The sequence below is a fragment of the Lagopus muta genome, chromosome Z (genome assembly GCF_023343835.1).
Source record: "Lagopus muta isolate bLagMut1 chromosome Z, bLagMut1 primary, whole genome shotgun sequence".
Classification (NCBI taxonomy): Eukaryota; Metazoa; Chordata; class Aves; order Galliformes; family Phasianidae; genus Lagopus; species Lagopus muta.
This window is the reverse complement of record NC_064472.1, coordinates 51,725,448-51,743,182: the sequence shown is the minus strand read 5'-3', so window position 1 is coordinate 51,743,182 and position 17,735 is coordinate 51,725,448. Positions and strand designations below refer to the sequence as shown.

General features: G+C 36.0%; 1 protein-coding gene across 1 annotated transcript in view; it reads right to left on the bottom strand.

Moving 5' to 3' along the window:
- Nucleotides 1-258: 258 nt before the first annotated feature.
- The window catches only part of SPTLC1 (serine palmitoyltransferase long chain base subunit 1), a 31,310-nt gene continuing 13,833 nt past the window's right edge, over nt 259-17,735 (bottom strand). The window contains exons 6-15 of the mRNA XM_048931259.1: nt 13,308-13,440; nt 11,640-11,769; nt 10,781-10,870; nt 10,381-10,488; nt 9,736-9,831; nt 9,369-9,465; nt 7,931-7,985; nt 2,937-3,054; nt 1,960-2,033; nt 259-1,563 (exon numbers count right to left, since the gene is read on the bottom strand). Coding sequence (XP_048787216.1) covers nt 1,470-1,563; nt 1,960-2,033; nt 2,937-3,054; nt 7,931-7,985; nt 9,369-9,465; nt 9,736-9,831; nt 10,381-10,488; nt 10,781-10,870; nt 11,640-11,769; nt 13,308-13,440 — 995 coding nt within the window. The 3' untranslated portion in view covers nt 259-1,469. The remainder of the gene's footprint in view (nt 1,564-1,959; nt 2,034-2,936; nt 3,055-7,930; nt 7,986-9,368; nt 9,466-9,735; nt 9,832-10,380; nt 10,489-10,780; nt 10,871-11,639; nt 11,770-13,307; nt 13,441-17,735) is intronic.

Genomic DNA, 17,735 nt, shown 5'->3' with positions numbered 1-17,735 from the left:
TGATGAAGTGTCTGCTGTACACAAAAAACTATTTGAGTATTGCTAGTACTGGCAGTATCAGTAACAAATGTGCTCAAGAGTAACTTCAGCAGGTTTTATCTAAAAAGACAAAGTTCAGAAGTTTTGGAAAATCACAGCAAAGATGGAGTCATTAAGAACTGAAGGAGACAACACAGACTACGCTCATCTGATGCAGAATATTCTACAAAGTATGGCTGAATCATGCTACTAAGTACATGACTAAGTACATAATATATATAAATTTGAATAAAATGTTTATTTAAACAGTGATCTTTCTCAAAAATAGTACTGTAGTCCTTGTAGCAGCAACCAAAAACAAAAATAAGTATAAAACAACTCGAATACAGATCAGGTAGAACACAACGTTTTTTGAACTGGTATTGTTAAAAATATGCAGAAATACATTTTTATTTTATTAAAAGCTATGGCTTACTGTCATCCATCCTTACCAATTTCTTCAGATTGGTGTTATGTTTCTATACATCTGTGACTACTGCAAATTACAAGCATAAAACTCCAAATATTACTAATTAATTACTCTAATGCATAGCAGCTGTTCAGAGCTATAACTTAATACACACATTTTAGTGCTTCAAAGCTGTTTGAAAAAGCTTATATTCATTTGCCATTTCAAAACTTTAGTTCTTCATATTGCTTATGCCTCCTCTTCAAAACTGGTGGTGCAAAAGACCCCTGACTGAACACACTATAGTGATACTGCAATACTCTCAAAATTTGGAGGTTTCAGATTAAGTGTTTAAGTTGATAAGAAAAATCTCACCCATAAAATCAAATATGCATATTTACATATGAAATGCAGTATGCAAACAGTGTTAAACATTAATTTACATTTTGATAGCAATCATCTGACTAGGCATTCTGAGAAACTGCTTTCAGAAATGGTTAAAAAGATATAAACAAGTAAGAATTGAAGTTCCCACTATGAATGACGCAATACAGCACAAAATTATCTCTTAATGCGTTATTTCTCTCTTAAGGTACTATTAGTATTAGTATTTCATTAGTATTTCATTCTGAAAGCAAGTGAACTTCCTACATACTGAGATACACATTTTAGATGCTTATTGAGAAAAAAATGAATTATATACATATGAATACGTATTTTCCTCTTCTCTCTCTCTCTCCATGTATGTGGTAACATTTAGGGGGTTGAAGAAATAAATTTAAGGCTTTATAAGATGAAACCTGTGAAAAAGACCTGCATGCAACAGTGATATTCTATTCTTAGGAATGTTTTGTAGATTTTGAATTTTAAGTACATTGCGTCATTCAGGATTCTATACATCACTGTATTTTTACTATCCTGAAACAATCTCATTAGATAGGCTTTAATGTCTATGGTGGATAAGTTTTAATATCTGAAGTGGAGTTCACTATACAGTGTAAAACATTTATAATTTGAGGAAAAAGGAATCCAAAACTGTGGGTTAATTCAGTACAGACTCTGCAGCTTCCTTAATAAGTGATGCAGCTTTGTCCAGTTCTTGTTCTGTTTGTTCCACTGTTACCACTACTCGAATACTAGAAAAAGAAAATCACAACATACGTATATATAATCCTTGTCTTCAGTTTTAGGTTTTTCCTGTACTAACATTAAAATTACTAGCTCTAGGTAGTAATTCAAATTCAACCAGACACAAGACACACGAGCAAATGTAGAAATGGTCAGAATATTTTCACCCTGTTCTCCATATATACAAGTGGAGAGAAATTCTTCTGTTTCTGCACACGCACAGCTCAATGAAACATGCCTGGTAAACAGGCAAAGACCGTGCCATGCTGATTGTTAGGGTTCAGGTAGTTCAGATATAGTTGTTACTTCAGTGCATCAGAATCTTTTCTCAAAATTCTGCTGCATGAAAACATACATAGAGTCATATCCCATAAAATGAAATAATATATTGATTTTCTACTTACCTGGGTGAAGGAAGACATTTTTCTTCCTTCTCCAGGTAGCGGGCCTGAGTTAATGCAATACCACGATTTTCGCACTATGGATGAAAGCACAGAGAGAAACCAAAGAAAACAAAACACAAGGTTGATCGTTTAGATAAAAACAGAGTTCGGCAATTTCTAAAGGTTTATCATTTAGATCATCGAATGCACATAACTTACTCTACTACTACTATGTCACGATAACTCTTTCCTAAATGGAAGCTTTGACGGTTGTGCAAGAAAGAGTATTTAATTTTAATAAAAGATAAAATTGGGGGAGTTAGATGTAGCTTCTTCAGCTTTCCTCACCAAATAATTAGACAAAAATGCTATGTTCATTAGGCCATTCAAACAAATTTCAGAGTATTTTCAAGGATAATCTAGTTTTTGTCTGTGGTTTAGTCTTGTGTATCTGCCACCTGAAATCTAAAATATCCCCATCACTTTCCATCTATTTTACAATAGAGGAAGTAAGCCAATGTACAGATAGAAAAAAAAGATACTATATTCAAAACATGGGATTCTCTTCACACAAAAAAAATTGCCGCAAATATGCAAAAGTACTGAAAGCTAAGTATGTAATAGTTAAAATACACCAACTGAACTCTGTTCAGACTATAGCCTAGTTTCCTTTGAACATCATAGAAGTTTCCTGAACAATTGTTCTAAACTTGAGTTTTGAAGTACACAACAGGATAACACCATATTCTAAAGTATAAACAAGAAATATGTGTTTTTGTCAAATGTTACAAAACTAAACATGCGCAATGAAAAATTGGTAAAAGATGGTTTTTAGTAGCCCTGGACTCAGTGAAGAAGCAGATTTCTTGTAGCATTCCTGCAAGACATTCCAACAGGGTACTCAACAAATTACCCACAAGTCACTCCATGCATTTGAATTTCATTCACTACCACATTGAAAAGCAATGATATATTTTAACTGTTAAAGGGACACTTACATAATCCACAATTCTCTTGAGCAACTTCACATCATTTTCTCGAGATCCGTAACTGCCTTCCAACCTTAGGTGCAATGCTGGAGAAAACGATTCTCCCACTACTCTTAAGCCAGAGATCCTAAAAAAAAAAAACAAAAACCCACACACTAGTACATAAGTGTTAAAGTTCTAGAGAGTAAGTGTTTCCCCTTTCCAGATTAGGAAGTGAGAAGGATGTTTCACAGAAAATATTAAATTTTTTTAACATTAAAAATAGCTGTTCATTAATAGTTTTCCATGCTAGCATTTACAGCATAAAAATCAATACGTACAGGGACATATTTGCTCTTAATAATCTTCACAGAAGCTATGCATTCCTGAAAATATTGACAAAAGCCTGAGTACAATTATTCAAATTACAGTACTGAAGCACTTTTTTTCTGATGCATTCTATTACTTTTCCCTAGCTGTTTTAGATGACTTCCACTTTTCTCCATATCTATTATATTTTTATCTATATCTATACTATTCATTATAATAATGCAGGCCAAACATGTACACTTCAGTTCACAGTAGGCAAAAATAACAAAACAAGAGAGCACCGTTCTTGCAGTTAACTAAATGTAGTTTTAGCAAATTTGTGAAACAATAACTAGTTCTGACTAGTTAACTTCTAGTTTACTAGTTAACTAGTTTACTTCTAGATTACTTAGTTCTAACTAATAACTTTTGCAAAAGACTAAAAAATTGTAGAAGGATCCTTCCAAAGATAAAGAAAAATGTTAGGAGTATGTTCCTATTTTACTAATGAAAACACAGCTAGCAAACTTGAGTCTTCAGAGTCATAGTTCAGAAAATAAATAATGATAAGCCTTTCTACCTGCTTATGTGATGATATGAAATAAGCTTTACTTTTGGCAAAATTTTTGATTTTTATTGATTTCCTATAGGAAATCTTTAGAGCACCTTCTGCTACTTAATCAGAAGCTCATCTAAACACTAGTAATTCTAACAGAATTGCTCTCATGTCTGTAGCTGAAGACAGCTGTTAATCAGCACCTTAGAATTTGGTTGCTACAGTCCTGACGTATATAACTCTGATCACAAATGGTATTCTTCAGGAGTCAACACTGAGGCCTGTTCTGTTTAATATCTTCACTGATGATCTGGATGAGGGGATTGAGTGTACCCTCAGTAAGTTTGCAGAAGACATCAAGTTGGAAGGAAGCGCTGATCTGCCTAGGAGTAGCAAGACTCTGCAAAGAGGGATCTGGACAACCAGAATCACTGGACTGAGGCTAACAGGATGAAATTCAACAAGACCAAATGTCAGGTCCTGTACTTTGGCCACAACAGCCCCTTGTAGCACTATAAGATTGGGGCAGAGTGTCTGGAAGGCTGTGTGGAAGAAACAGACCTGGGGATGTTGGTCAATACTCAGCTAAACATGAGCTAGCAGTGTGTTCAGATAGCCAAGAAGGTCAATGGCATCCTGGCTTATGTCAGAAATAGTGAGGTCCAGCAGGAGCAGGAAGGTGATCGTCCCTCTGTACTAGAGCATGTACTAGAGCATTGCCGAACTAGAGAAAGGCAACAAGGCTGGTGTGGGGTCTGGAGCACAATTCTTATGAGGAGTGGCTGAGGGAACTGGGATTGTTTAGTCTGGAGAAGAGGAGGCTCAGGGGAGCCCTCATTGCACTCTACAACTCCCCAAACGGAACTTGCAGTGAGGTGGGGGTTGGCCTCTTCACCCATTTAACTAGTGATGAGAGGGAATGGCCTCAAGCTGTGTCTGGGAAGGTTCAGGTAGGATATTAGGAAAAAATTTTTCTCCAAAAGAGTGCTCAAGCACTGGAATGAGCTGCCAACAGAGGTGGTTGAGGCACTATTCCTAGAGGTATTCAAGAAACATTTAGATAGAATCATAGAATTCCTCAGGGTGGAAAAGACCCTCAAGATCATCAAGTCCAACCACAACATAACCATACTACCCTAACTCTAACAACCCTCTGCTAAATCATGTCCCTGAGCATCACATCCAAACTGTTTTTAAACACATTCAGTCATGGTGACTCAATCATTTCCCTGGGGAGCCCATTCCAGTGCTTAACAACTCTTTCTGTAAATAAATTTTTCCTGACATACAACCTACACCTGACACAACTTGAGGCCATTTCCCCTCGTCCTGTCACCTGTCATCAGTGAGAAGAGATCAGCCCTGCTCTTGCTGTAATCACCTTTCAAGTATTGGAAAATAGAGCAGATACTTTATTAAAGGACATATTTTAGAGAGGAAATGTTGGCGGTAAGTGGACGGTTGGACTAGATGATGCTGGTCTTAAGGCCAACAAATATGGAATGACCCACATCCATAGTTTTAAAAATTCGAGTCTCCAACTCAGGGTGGCCACATCTATCTGTCTACTAGGAATGCTTCCTGACTAGCTAATTCCTGAACTGTATCCAGGAGTTAATTTCAAGTGTGTTGCTCAGCTTGGGCCAAATCCATGCCACAGACCATTCTAACAATGAAACAGAAGACAAGCATGCTCCCGTGACCAGGGATGTCTCCTGTCATTAACGTGCTAGTATGCATGTAACCTTACCAAGCCCAAAAGGTATACTAGGCTCTTTGTGTTAGTTATCAGGCCAAACTGGAGAACTGAATGATAAGAATAAGCTCTTAATTGTAGGGAATTCTGCATGAAAGGATAGTCATAGAAAAGGATGTTAATCACAGCCAGTGTTCTGAACAGAAAACTAGGATGAGGTCTCAGTGAGAAACCATCAAGTTTCGCCAGGAGGGGAAAACTTTAGAAATAAATCTGCTTTACCTCAATGAAAACTTTGTTGAAAAAAATCTCAGCAGGATAAGTTGTAAGTAATGAACTATTTAAAGGATACTATCTAATACTGTCAGGCATCTGGAACAGGCAAAACTTCTGTTCCTATTGCATCCTGTATTCCTGCAAGAGAGCTTCTTCATATATTTATTAACATACTAGACGTTTTAAAATACAAGACAGAAATTTACATTATCTAAGATTATTTATGAAGGTAGGATTTTTTGTGACAGGTATTCCATCTGTTACTGTTCTTTTATGGTACGTAAACCACCCCAGATAATAAGAAAGTAATTCTATAAGGGTTTCAGAAGAATTCTTCTATTTCTTCCATAGATATGCACTTAGTTTCTACCTGAAGGAAGCAAAGCCAGTGATTTGCGTGATTCGCTTATCATACAACATTAATGATTTTTTTCCTCCCATTGTCCATATACAAACACCTTTTTAGACCATTAATCTCAAATTGGTTCTTATACATGTAGTCCTAGATTCTATAGGTTAGTTACACTGGCTAAAAAGAGGTTGGTTTTAATTTGCTACTGTCACTGTATTTACTCTACATGAAGAAAGGAGAAGAGCTGTGTGTTCCTTTTCACATTATTTATGTATAATTCTACTTTCTCTCTATGCTCTCTCTTAAACCAGTAGTTCACCTGTCACGAGAATATAATGAAGAGTTGCAGTTGAGCAGTAGCCATCGTCAGGCAAGGAAGATGAAAGTATTTAATGCAACAGTATTACAATAAACACAAAGAACCTCTCTCAAAACTTTGCCATCCCTCTGAACCATTGCAGACTTTTTCTAGCATTTTTATTGATTAAAAAAACAAACACATGATCCTGTAGATATTAGCTCAAGTCTTTCCTCCAACACTGTGTAATGATCTTTTTAATCAGCTAAAGCTTTGCCCAATTGCCTTGTACTGTTAAGTCCTCCAAGTTCTTCCTCAGAATGACCAAGAAGTAACTTCTTCCCTTGCTGTTTTGCTTTTTTTTTTGGACTTCTCTATTACCACTGTATTTTTCATAATTCAAAACTCCTATTAGGGGACACTTAAGCAATTTGGATATGTATTAATTTGTGACTACATTAACCGTATAAAGAATTTAATTGATTAAGTAAGGTAGAACCAACCGCAGGATTTTAAAAGGTCAGCCATGTCCTAAAGGCTATTGTTTTGCACTGGATATTGATGAGTAAAAGGTTGACAAATTCTTCCTGTACTTAAACATACTTATAATTACCACTTCAAAATGACAGAATAGAGAAAATATTACAGTTATTTTCCTTTTTGCTTAGTCACAACATTCTACTAGTAGAAAGGAGACACACATAGTTCTAAAGTGAGTGCAAAATATTTCAAGCATAACAGTGTCCAGGTGTTTTTGACGTAAAAACAATAGTATTTCAAACAAATTTGAAATAAATCACAGCAAAAGACCAAGACTACTCCAAAGAATTTGAGCACAACTAACGCTCTAGCATAAAACATAGGGTGAAGCAGGAGACCGCTATCAGAATACAGATGCTTATTTAAAATACCAAGTAATTCATACAGAAAAAATGGCCAATATTAAAAATAAATAATTAAAACCAGGCAGAATAATTATAAACACACCACAGATTTCCTGCATGTAAAATTTTCTTCATTTCCTGTAAAGCACAACAGAAAACTGAAGAAGAAAATTAATTCTAAAATAATAAATATAATTTATAATTGATAATTCTTGAAACTATTCAATGTATATATTTTTATTAATAAAATCAATCAAAAAAAGCTACTAGTCAAACAGTCATCCCCTAAAATGGTTACAGAACTTGAAACAGAAACTTTATTTTTCAGTTAATTCTAGCAGTTCGCTGTATGTCTCCAGAATAATCAATATTTTATTGCTGTTTAAGATTCAGGTTTCATACAGAAGAACAATACGGTATAAAAGTTGATTGCAAGACTCTTTGAGACATCTGAAAGCTTGCCTGCTAAGCTAGAACTCAAGCTACTAGCACACAGAATGATTTTATTTAAGCAATCTTTTCAATATGCTTTGCACTATTATGAGCTGTAACACTCTTCTAAAGACTGAATTGTCCAAGGGCTTATAAACATCTCTTCTAGAAATAAGGCATAATGTCATTTCAACAGGTTTTAAAAACTTGGAATCACTTACCCCTGTAAAGCACTGTGAATTCGCTTGCATTTAGCCCGAAGAGTCTGAAAAATGTCTAGACAAAAAAAAAAAAAAAAAAAGAGCTTATATCTCCTGTTTCTACCTTAAATTTTTGTAAATTCATGATTAAAAAATAGGAAAATCTAAGAGATATTTTACATATGTATATTTAGATAAATGTAAATAGAAGATGTAACTCCCTTCACTATTCTTCAAAATGCTCCTGATTCCCATTTCTGCAAGGAAATTACAGAGCTGACAAAATCCAGGTGGTTCATGATCATAGGAAAAAGATGTTACAAACGCTTGATAAGAGAGGTTGAAATTGCAGATTTAACTTATTTACAAACTTATCTATAAAATGTCTACAGTTATGCAGGCTCTGCACCTTGATCCTCTCACCCACTCACTGCAGATTCTTAAATGGAAAATTTTGACTGATGGAACTTTCTTTTCTCCTATTTTCATTTAATTTCTGAAGACCAGGTATGGAATACACATACCCACTGCTTTTTAGTTGTGACAAATTAAATACTACATTTGTCTCCAGGTTTCTTCCAACCTGCTTATGGTAATGAATATTAAAAACAAATACAAAACTTGGACAATTTTGTCCTTATTATACATGTTTCTCACACCAAAAAAAATTCATTCTTCGATTCCAGGAACAAAAGCAATTCTCTGATTCTTAGAGCCAAAACTCTTGCCTAACTTGCCTTATTAAAGTGTCCTCTACTTGGTGCTGCCAGAATCACAGATATATTTCCATCAGGATGACAGAATACACCTGTTTGGATGCTCATTTAGAGGAGAAAAAAATTCAGGAGTGCCAACAGGAAAGGAATGGGTTGTTCAGTATGAAGCAAATACATCCCTACTTCTATGTCTATAACTTTATCTTCCTCTATTTGTTTTAAAGGTATTTATTTTCAAGGAAGAAATCTCTTACAAGTCTACAAAGTAGAATAATTGCTTATTTGGTGATTAATGACTATCATCTCTTTCCTTTCTAAATACAAGTGACAAAGAAAGGAAACATCAAAGATGTTAAAAGAAAAGGCATAATGTGAGATTGTGTAAACTAAAACTTCAGAGAATCATGGTTTGGGTTAAAAAGGACCTTGAAAGATATCTGATTTCAACCCTCCTGCTGTGTGCAGGGTTGCCAACCACTAGACCAGGCTGCCCAGAGCCACATCCAGCTTGGCCTTGAACGCATCCGGGGATGGTGCATCCACCACCTCTCTGGGCAAACTCTTCCAGTGCTTCACCACCTCTGAGTGAAAAACTTACACACGTAAAATTAAACAGCTGTAAAGGAGAAAAGATGTAAAAGAGTAAACGGGTGAGGAATTAAACTGAGTAGTAGTTGTTTTGGGTAGAAAAACGACTCAAGAATACAATTTTTCTTAAGGGATTTTTCTTCAGAATTAAGTACCTGGATTGTCTTCCATAATGTTCAGAGCCTCAATAGCAGCAGCAGCTAACAAAGGAGGCAGGGATGCAGAAAAGCAATAGCCTTGACCAGACAATCGCTATGGAGAAAAAAATACACCTTTTTATTATAGCAATATTGACAGTATCTTCACTTGCACATATTTAAACCTGTTCTCCACATCACTAGGCTAATGGAAGTATTGAAAAACCGATTTTCAACTCATACGCAATGTTTCTCAAAACTAGTAGGTTTCTAAACTGAATCAAATGTTGCATATCATATTACTCCTGGCAAATTGATACCAGTTACTAATGTTTGTGTAACTCATCTTGCCACATCATGTTAAAAAAAAAAAAAAAGGACTTACCTGATGGTCAATTATAAACGATCTTCCACAGCAAAATCCTCCAATAGAAGCCAGTGAATTTTCCATGTTTGCACTAATGAGGTCTATATCATCAATCTGCAAGTTAAATTAACAAGTTATTAAGAGATGCCTTTAATTACATCAAAGCAGTATATAAGATATTTATCTTCTTAATATTTTCATGAATACTGGAGAAGACGCATCATGTTATCACATATTAGAACGAAGATATAAGCAATAAGAGAACCAAGAAAAGTTTTCCTACTTTCTCCCCACTGAAGAAAAAGGCAATAGAACAACATGGGCTGGCTATAAACAGAGAAAATTTTCTGACATACCCCTAAGATTCAAATATTTCTGTGTAAGCACGGTATTTTGAAGCATACGGGGCAGGAAAACACTGCAATCATTATCTCACTGAGCATTCAAAATGAGAATAAAATTGTGAAACTGTAAAAATTTTTACAATACTTCTCACAAGTATTAGGAAAAAAAAAGATTTCAAGTAAGCAGGTGAAATAAAAATGCAGAGACCTGAGACTAGTAAGTATTTCAGATATCACAGACATAAGAAACCTGTTCTGTAAATTGTTTTTGCACAAATCTCTTGTTCACAACAAAAAAGGCAAAAAATATGGCACTTACATTTATTCCAAAGTGTTCGGTGATTCCTCTTCCATGTTCTCCAAGGACTCCAAAAGAAAGGCTCTCTTCCAAAAATATTCTAACTTTGTATTTATACTTCAATTTTATCTAAAATAGTGCAAATTATATAAAATACAAGTAACAACCATTAAAATTTGGTCATAAAGTGGGTGAAGGGTGACATTGTTAAGACAGACAACTACAATATTCGGAATACTGCAGAAATGTCAGCTCTAAATGTCAGTAGTGTTCAGTCATTAAAGATATTTAAAAAAATGTTTTAAAATTTAAAATTTAAAATTGTTTTTACCATTAAATCTCATAAATACCACAGGCTGCATATAAAATTTTCTACTTTTGTAGAAATACCTACTTTAAAAGGCAATTCAAAACCTCTTACCAATTCTGGAAGGGGGCAAATGTCTCCTGTATTCATATACAACCCTTCCACCACAATGAACCTTCGAGTTACACGGGCTTTGCGAGGATTCTTAAGAAACAAAAGGTTTCAGTTAATTTCAACAATTAGTAACAAGTGAAGCTCTGAAAATTGGTTGGTAAGAAAAGAAAGTAATGAAAAGGAAAGGAAGATAATGTTGCCTTTTCAAGTAACCTCTTCACCTAAGCATTTTACAACTCATATTAGCAGAGTATTTGTGCTTGCTGGCCCTGGTTTTAATTGCTGTTTTTGGATGCCCTCTTGTATTTGTCAGAATGAGGAGTAAACCATCAAACTGATCCTTATTTTTGAAGGCAGAACATCTTAAGAATTGAGTGCAAGACAAGAGGTGTCTAAGAAAGGTAAAACAAAAAAAAAAAAAAGAAAAAAAAAAGAAAAAAGAAAAATCATGTTGCTGATGTAAATTTGAGGGTTAGGACTAGCCACTTCTGAGTTGATTTTGTGGTGTGGCATTCAAACTGTTAATTAACTCACATGATTTATAAATTGAAGACAGTTACATAAATTTTTAGATCAAAAAATGCAAGCTCTGCAAAAAAACCCAAATCAACATACACCAGTCATAGACCCGTAGAGATATTCCTCTACCATCAATGCCTGTGAATTCACTGCCAGGCACAACAGTGATTAATGTAATAAGTAAAGTCAATCTTAATTAAACATGCAACATTAATTGCTCAATACAGATTTACAAAAAAACCTGTAAGTATCGGGCCCATTCAATTATAGAATCCAGTTTAAAAGCACTAAAAGGGACAGAAGAGACATAAAAACTAAGATATTTTTGTAAGGAGTGTACCTTTTGATCTTCAGTCTCTTGCTCCTTCAACAGTCGTTCAAGGTCAGTCATATCATTATGCTTAAATAATTTGATATTACTCCGAGATGCTTGTAATCCCTTTTGAATAGCAAAGCATGCAGCTTCATCTCTGCAAATACAGGAAGCCCTTCTAAGTTTACACTTAGTTTAACGTCAATTCAAAGTAGAAAAGCAACTGCTAGGACTGTACCACTTTTGAGCAGATACCTGTATTTACAGGTAGTTAAAACCAGAGTTATTAAGGCATCATAAATTTTATTTACACTTAGAAAAAACCATTCCAAAGTTTCTTAGCTTCCCTATACTACAAGCACCTTCTCTTTTCTTTAAGTGTACACTGGTCCTTTTGTGACAGCAATTCATAGGAGCACCATATTTCACGGACCAGGTATAATACCCTGGTAGTCATCCCAGAAGCTCTCACTCCATTTGATCTGTTACAAAGATGTGCCTGTATAAAATAGCAGTGATCAGGTCCTCTGATAATCTCAAACTTTCTTTTTAATATCCCTTAGGTATTGCTGCCTTGGTGATCAAAGAATTACCCACCATTTCTAAGTCCTGGAAAAGCAAACTTCTGGGTATAATGTGGTATGCACTCTCATAGGTAAGCAAGTCCAGCAACCTTTTAAGGTGGCAATTAAGTCAAACTTTTTGCACATGCTAACTGCAGTAATTTCAAACAAGGTACTTTAAAGTAAAGTGAGAAGATCTTTTGTCACAGAGAAGTTGAAATAGTTGAAACACCTAACTCCTGGATACAGTGACACCTTGAATACAATATCCAGTACTGGTCATTTATCTCAAAAAACAAACAAACAACTCAACTGATTCAGAAGTTGTGCTTTTTTGCACAACTAAGTAAGAAATAGCATCAGTTCATTCTCTAAAAATCAAATGCATCAATTTTAATCAGTAAGTGTAACACTTAAAGATATTTATTCATAGAAAGTTCAAGCTAAACTGTGAAATTACACATCCATAGGGGTATTCTGACTATTAGATTCTTAGGTACAAAAAAAAAAATAAATTGTAAGATAATGAAAATCCACCAACTTCTAAAGAATCCAAGCCCTCCTCTTTGCCTCAGGAAATTCTGAGTATTGTTATTATTTCTTTATTTGTCCCTGTAGTAATTATGACTAGTTACTCCTAGGGCCATATACTGTGCTTGCTGAGTCTTTAGTTTGATCCTTCTTAGATGTTCTGTTTACAGTGATCTTTACCCAAGCAATTCCTTGCAGATATGTATGAGAGGAACAACCGCCACATAGGAAAGGAAAAAATGTCAGCAGGAAGTAGGAGAAAATCAAATACAACTACACATTTTCTAGGGAAAAATCTAGATATCATACTTAATCCTTGCATACACAAGTCTATGTCTTTTTCAGTTTGTTTGGATGCATTGTTGTTGTTGTTAAGCTGAGTGCTCAAGTCTGCTCAAGTCTTTCCCTCAAACAAAGCAGTGACTGATTTGATTTGAAATATTTGGCAAAGGAGTATCTAAACTTTCTACAACTAAATACTTGATCCAAAATGGCATCATTTTCTAAACAAATGGTTTAATTTGATTCACAATAATAAAAGCGAGACATCAGAAGAAAAACTCCTGAATCTGTAATTCTCCAGAGAGAAAACAATACTTACACAAACACGATGTCTCCTCGTTTAGAATACGCAGGAATTGCACTGGCAATTGTTGCAAATCCATATGAGTATATAATAGCTTCTTCTGTCCTCATGAATTTTGCTAGCCGGTCTTCTAATTCTAAGTGCACGTCTATTAGAGTGAAAAAATAAAAAGTCCTAAGGCAGCTTAGCTGCTTTCATATCAGAAAGACTAACTCCTTGCTTTTAGAAATGACCTAATTGAATTAAACTAAATTACTGTTCGTTTGTAGGAAAAGTTTTACAAAACGTAACTTCTCAAAACAAACAAACAAACACACACCAAACCTACCTGCAATTAATAAAACCTTGCTTAAAACGAGAAGTAAACCAATATTAAACCAAAACTTTGAAAGATTAGAAAAATATTTAAGTAATGTGATTCTCTCATACTCTTACACAATGTTAATTAAGATCTGCTTTTGATTAGATCACAAGTAAATGAGGCAGGGTTCCTGGTCAGTGACTAAGGAACATAATTACTTCAGCAGAAAATAAATAGCAACCTAATTTATAGTAATTAATTCAGTCTTGCTAGCAGGCTGACAGTTCCTCCAAGCTAATGTTTCCACTGCATATAATACAGCTATCATTACAACAGAAAACTGCCCTTCTCAGACTATGTGCAATCACATATTACCTCCTGAATGCAATACAGCTAATTCAAAAGGTGGCCTTCTCTATGCCACAGATCCTCAAAATAAATTTGAACAACTATACACACATGCATTTTCCAAACCAATTCAGTGAGAATGGTCTGTGTTAGAAATGAAATGCCATGAACAATACAACACAAGTGAATAAATTGTTGCATTAAAACCAGCCAGAGGTAAAAAGGTGAACCAAAGCATTAGGTACTGTGCCTAAGCAAAATAACCTCTTTGTGTGATAAATGATTATTTTAATCATTCAAAAACATTGTCAGTGCAAGACTCTTCTACAAAATATTATTCAGAGAATCATCAAGTGAAAAAAACACAAGTTGTAGGGGCAAACAGAGATCCTTAGAATGTCTTCAAAGAGATGTGGAGTGCTGGTGGCAGCAGGTTCAAGAGCCAGCAGAGTGCCTCAGTAGCTAAGAGGCCTAACCACAATGCATTAAAGACAGCACAGCCACATGATCAGAAGAGGTGATTATCTCACTACAGTTCATGCCAGTGCAACCTCACTTTGAATATTATTTGTAATTCTAAGCTCCACAAAAAAAAATGATGTTATGACACTCGTATGTTCCTGAAGGAAGGCACCAAAGCTGGTAAAAGGGCTGGAAGGCATGGACCGTGAGGAAAGGCTGAGAACACCAGGGCTGCCCAGTCTGAGAAGTGGATACTCTGAGGCATCCTCCCCACTCCCTGCAACTTCTTGCAGAGAGGAAGCTGGGGATATGCTGATGTCTTCTCCCTGGGAACCAATGACAAGATGTAAAGAAACAGCACAGAGATGCATCAGAGATGGTTCAGACTGGACACTATGAAAAATGTCTTCACTCTGAAAGTGGTCAAACATCGGATCAGGCTTTTCAGGGAGGTGGTTGATGCCCCATTCAAGAAGAATTTGCACAATGCCCTCATTAGTATCTTTTACCTTTTGGTTAGCCCTGAAGGGCTCAGGTAGCTGGACACGGTATCTTTGAAGGTCGCTTTCAGCTTACCTATTCTCACAGTCTCCCAGTTGTCAAGAACAATATTACATAATCACCAGCCTCCATCAGAACATAGAGTTGTTGATCACTACTGCCTAGCTGTGGCCAACAAATATATTAATTACCTGTGGAACAGTCATCCTTTCAAATCCACATCTTTCCAACTTAAAGATAAGGTTGCTGTGTGTGACAACCTCAAAAGCCTGGCGGAAGTTCAGGTAGATGGCATCCTTTGCTCTTCCTTTGTCCACTGACAAGTCACTGTTACAGAAGGCAACCAGATTGGTCAGGCATAATCTTCCCTTGGCAAAGACCTGCTGTCTGCCTCACATCATCTTCTCATCTTGCATATACTTCAACAAAAGCAGGATCTGTTCCATGACCTTCTCAGGCACTTCTCACTGGCCTGTAGTTTTCCAGGTCTTATTTCTATCTTTTTTGAAAATTAGAGTGATATTTCCCGTTTTCCAGTCATCGGGGATTTCATCTGACAACCATAACCTTTTAAATATGATGGAGAGTGGCTTGGCAACTACATTAGCCAGTTCTTTCAGGTCCCTGGGATGTATGCCATAGAATCACAGAATGGTTTGGATTGGAAAGAACCTTTAAAATCATCTGGCTCCAATTCCTCCTGCTCAAGCAGGGACACCTCCCTCTAGACCAGTTTGCTAAAAGTCCCATCCAGCCTGGCCTTGAATGCATCAAGGGAGGGAGCATTCAGAACTTCACTGACTAATCTGTTGTTATGTCTCGCTACTCTCACAGTAAAGAATTTCTTCCTTTTATCTAGACAAAATCTACCCTTTTCCAGTTTAAAGATATTTCCCCTCATTCTGTCACTACTTGCCCTTATAAAAAGCCCCTGCCGAGCTTTCCTGTAGGCCTCTTCAGGTACTGGAAGGCCTCTACAAGATCTCCTCAGAGCCTTTTCTTCTCCAGGCTGAAAAGCACCAGCCCAGGTGCTCCTTGATCATCTTCATGGCCCTCCTGTGGACATGCTCCAACAACTCCATGTCCTTCTTGTGCTGTGGGTCCCACAACTGGATGCAGTACTCCAGGTAGGTGTTCACGAGAGCAGAGCAGAGGGGCAGGTCATCTCCCTCGCTGGTCACACTTCCCTTGATGCAACCCAGACCCAGTTGGTCTTCTGGGCTGCAAGTGCACACTTCTGGCTCATGTTGAATCTTTTATCAATCAACACTCCTTTCTTCTCAGGACTGCTGAAGCCCCATATATTTGTATACATTCAGTCTCAGAGTTGCTTTGCTCTTACTTAGGAGGGATTTTGTTCCCACAGCCCCCACCCAGTGATTCACAGATGTGAGAGATGTGGGAAGCCTGATCATCAGCTAAGACTGAGACAACTTGTTGAGTAGCTCAGCATTCTCCATGATGTCTTTTGTTGTCAGTTTTCTCATTTATCAGAAGGAATACATTCTTCTTGTTCTTTCTCTTCTGACTAATGCACCTACAGAATCCCTTGCTCTTTTTTACTCTCTTTGCCAGGTTAAGTTCCATCTGTGCCTTGGCTTTTCCAAATTCATAATTAAAAATTAGAGGAAACAAGAACAAAAATATTGCTTTGAGAGCTCAGTTATTAATATCTAAAGGAGAAAAAATGCTTTGAGTATAAAAGACCACTACATTCTTTAACTAATAAATTGGCAGAGATAAAGAGGTCATCACAATTAAAAAATAAAAAGCTTGCACATTTGTCACTGAACTTTAGTCAGCAACAGCAAACACTACACTGAGGGAACACGTGGTATGAACAGTAGGCAAAAAGAAGTACGTCAGCTATAACCAGATGGTGAATATAACCATTTTCATGTTAAGATCAAAATTTTTATAAATCTATCATATTCTACCGTGGATAGAACGTTAGTTGTACTGAAGACAAAAAGCACAGGTCAGAACAAGACATAGCATACACAAAATTGATACATCGTCACTTAATGAAATGAACACTTTATGTAAGTGCAAGGTTGAAAAGTCTACAGCTCTGTTTTTACTACCATTCTACTAAGATAAAAACAGAATATTACTTGATTTTCTATTCTTCATTGCTATTATATGCCTTCATTTGGTTACATCACTTGCATTAATCTACCTTAACTGAGAACACTACATAGATTATATTTGCACAAAGATATGACTGTTAACATCTTTCTGCGTACATATAAAACCTTAATTAAGCTAATGCTGTAAAAAAGAGCTGTGAAGTACCAATTTACTGTTCAGCATGTGCTCACATGCAAGCCAAGAGCAGAATAACTGAGACCAAAACCCCACATCTACTTTCATGCATTTTATTTGGTAGCCTGTTTTGGTCTTCATCTTTCTGAAGGGTATTGAAATGTTAGCCAACCAACAGCCTAAAAAAAATCCCAGAAGTACTAAACCAAAAACCACCCTCAAAAGCACAGACACACATCACACCTGTAATAGAGAGAACATTACTGTACAGATTCAGTTTTGTGTGAAGATACAAACATTTCAAGGCTAAAGACAGGGATGCACTTCTGAGATGTACAATCTCTTAATAGGAACTCATTGAATCTACAAAATCCCCATAAACAGGCAGAGAGAAGAATAGAAAGTCCTCTAATATTAACATGAAATATCAGCACTTATGAAGGAGATAATTTTGAGTGACAATCATCAATTAAATACAATACAGTAGCAGGAGGAAACTATAAGCACTTCTCCATTACTTTTCCTGTGAAAAGTGATATCTCAAAAAGTTCAGTTTAAGATCACTT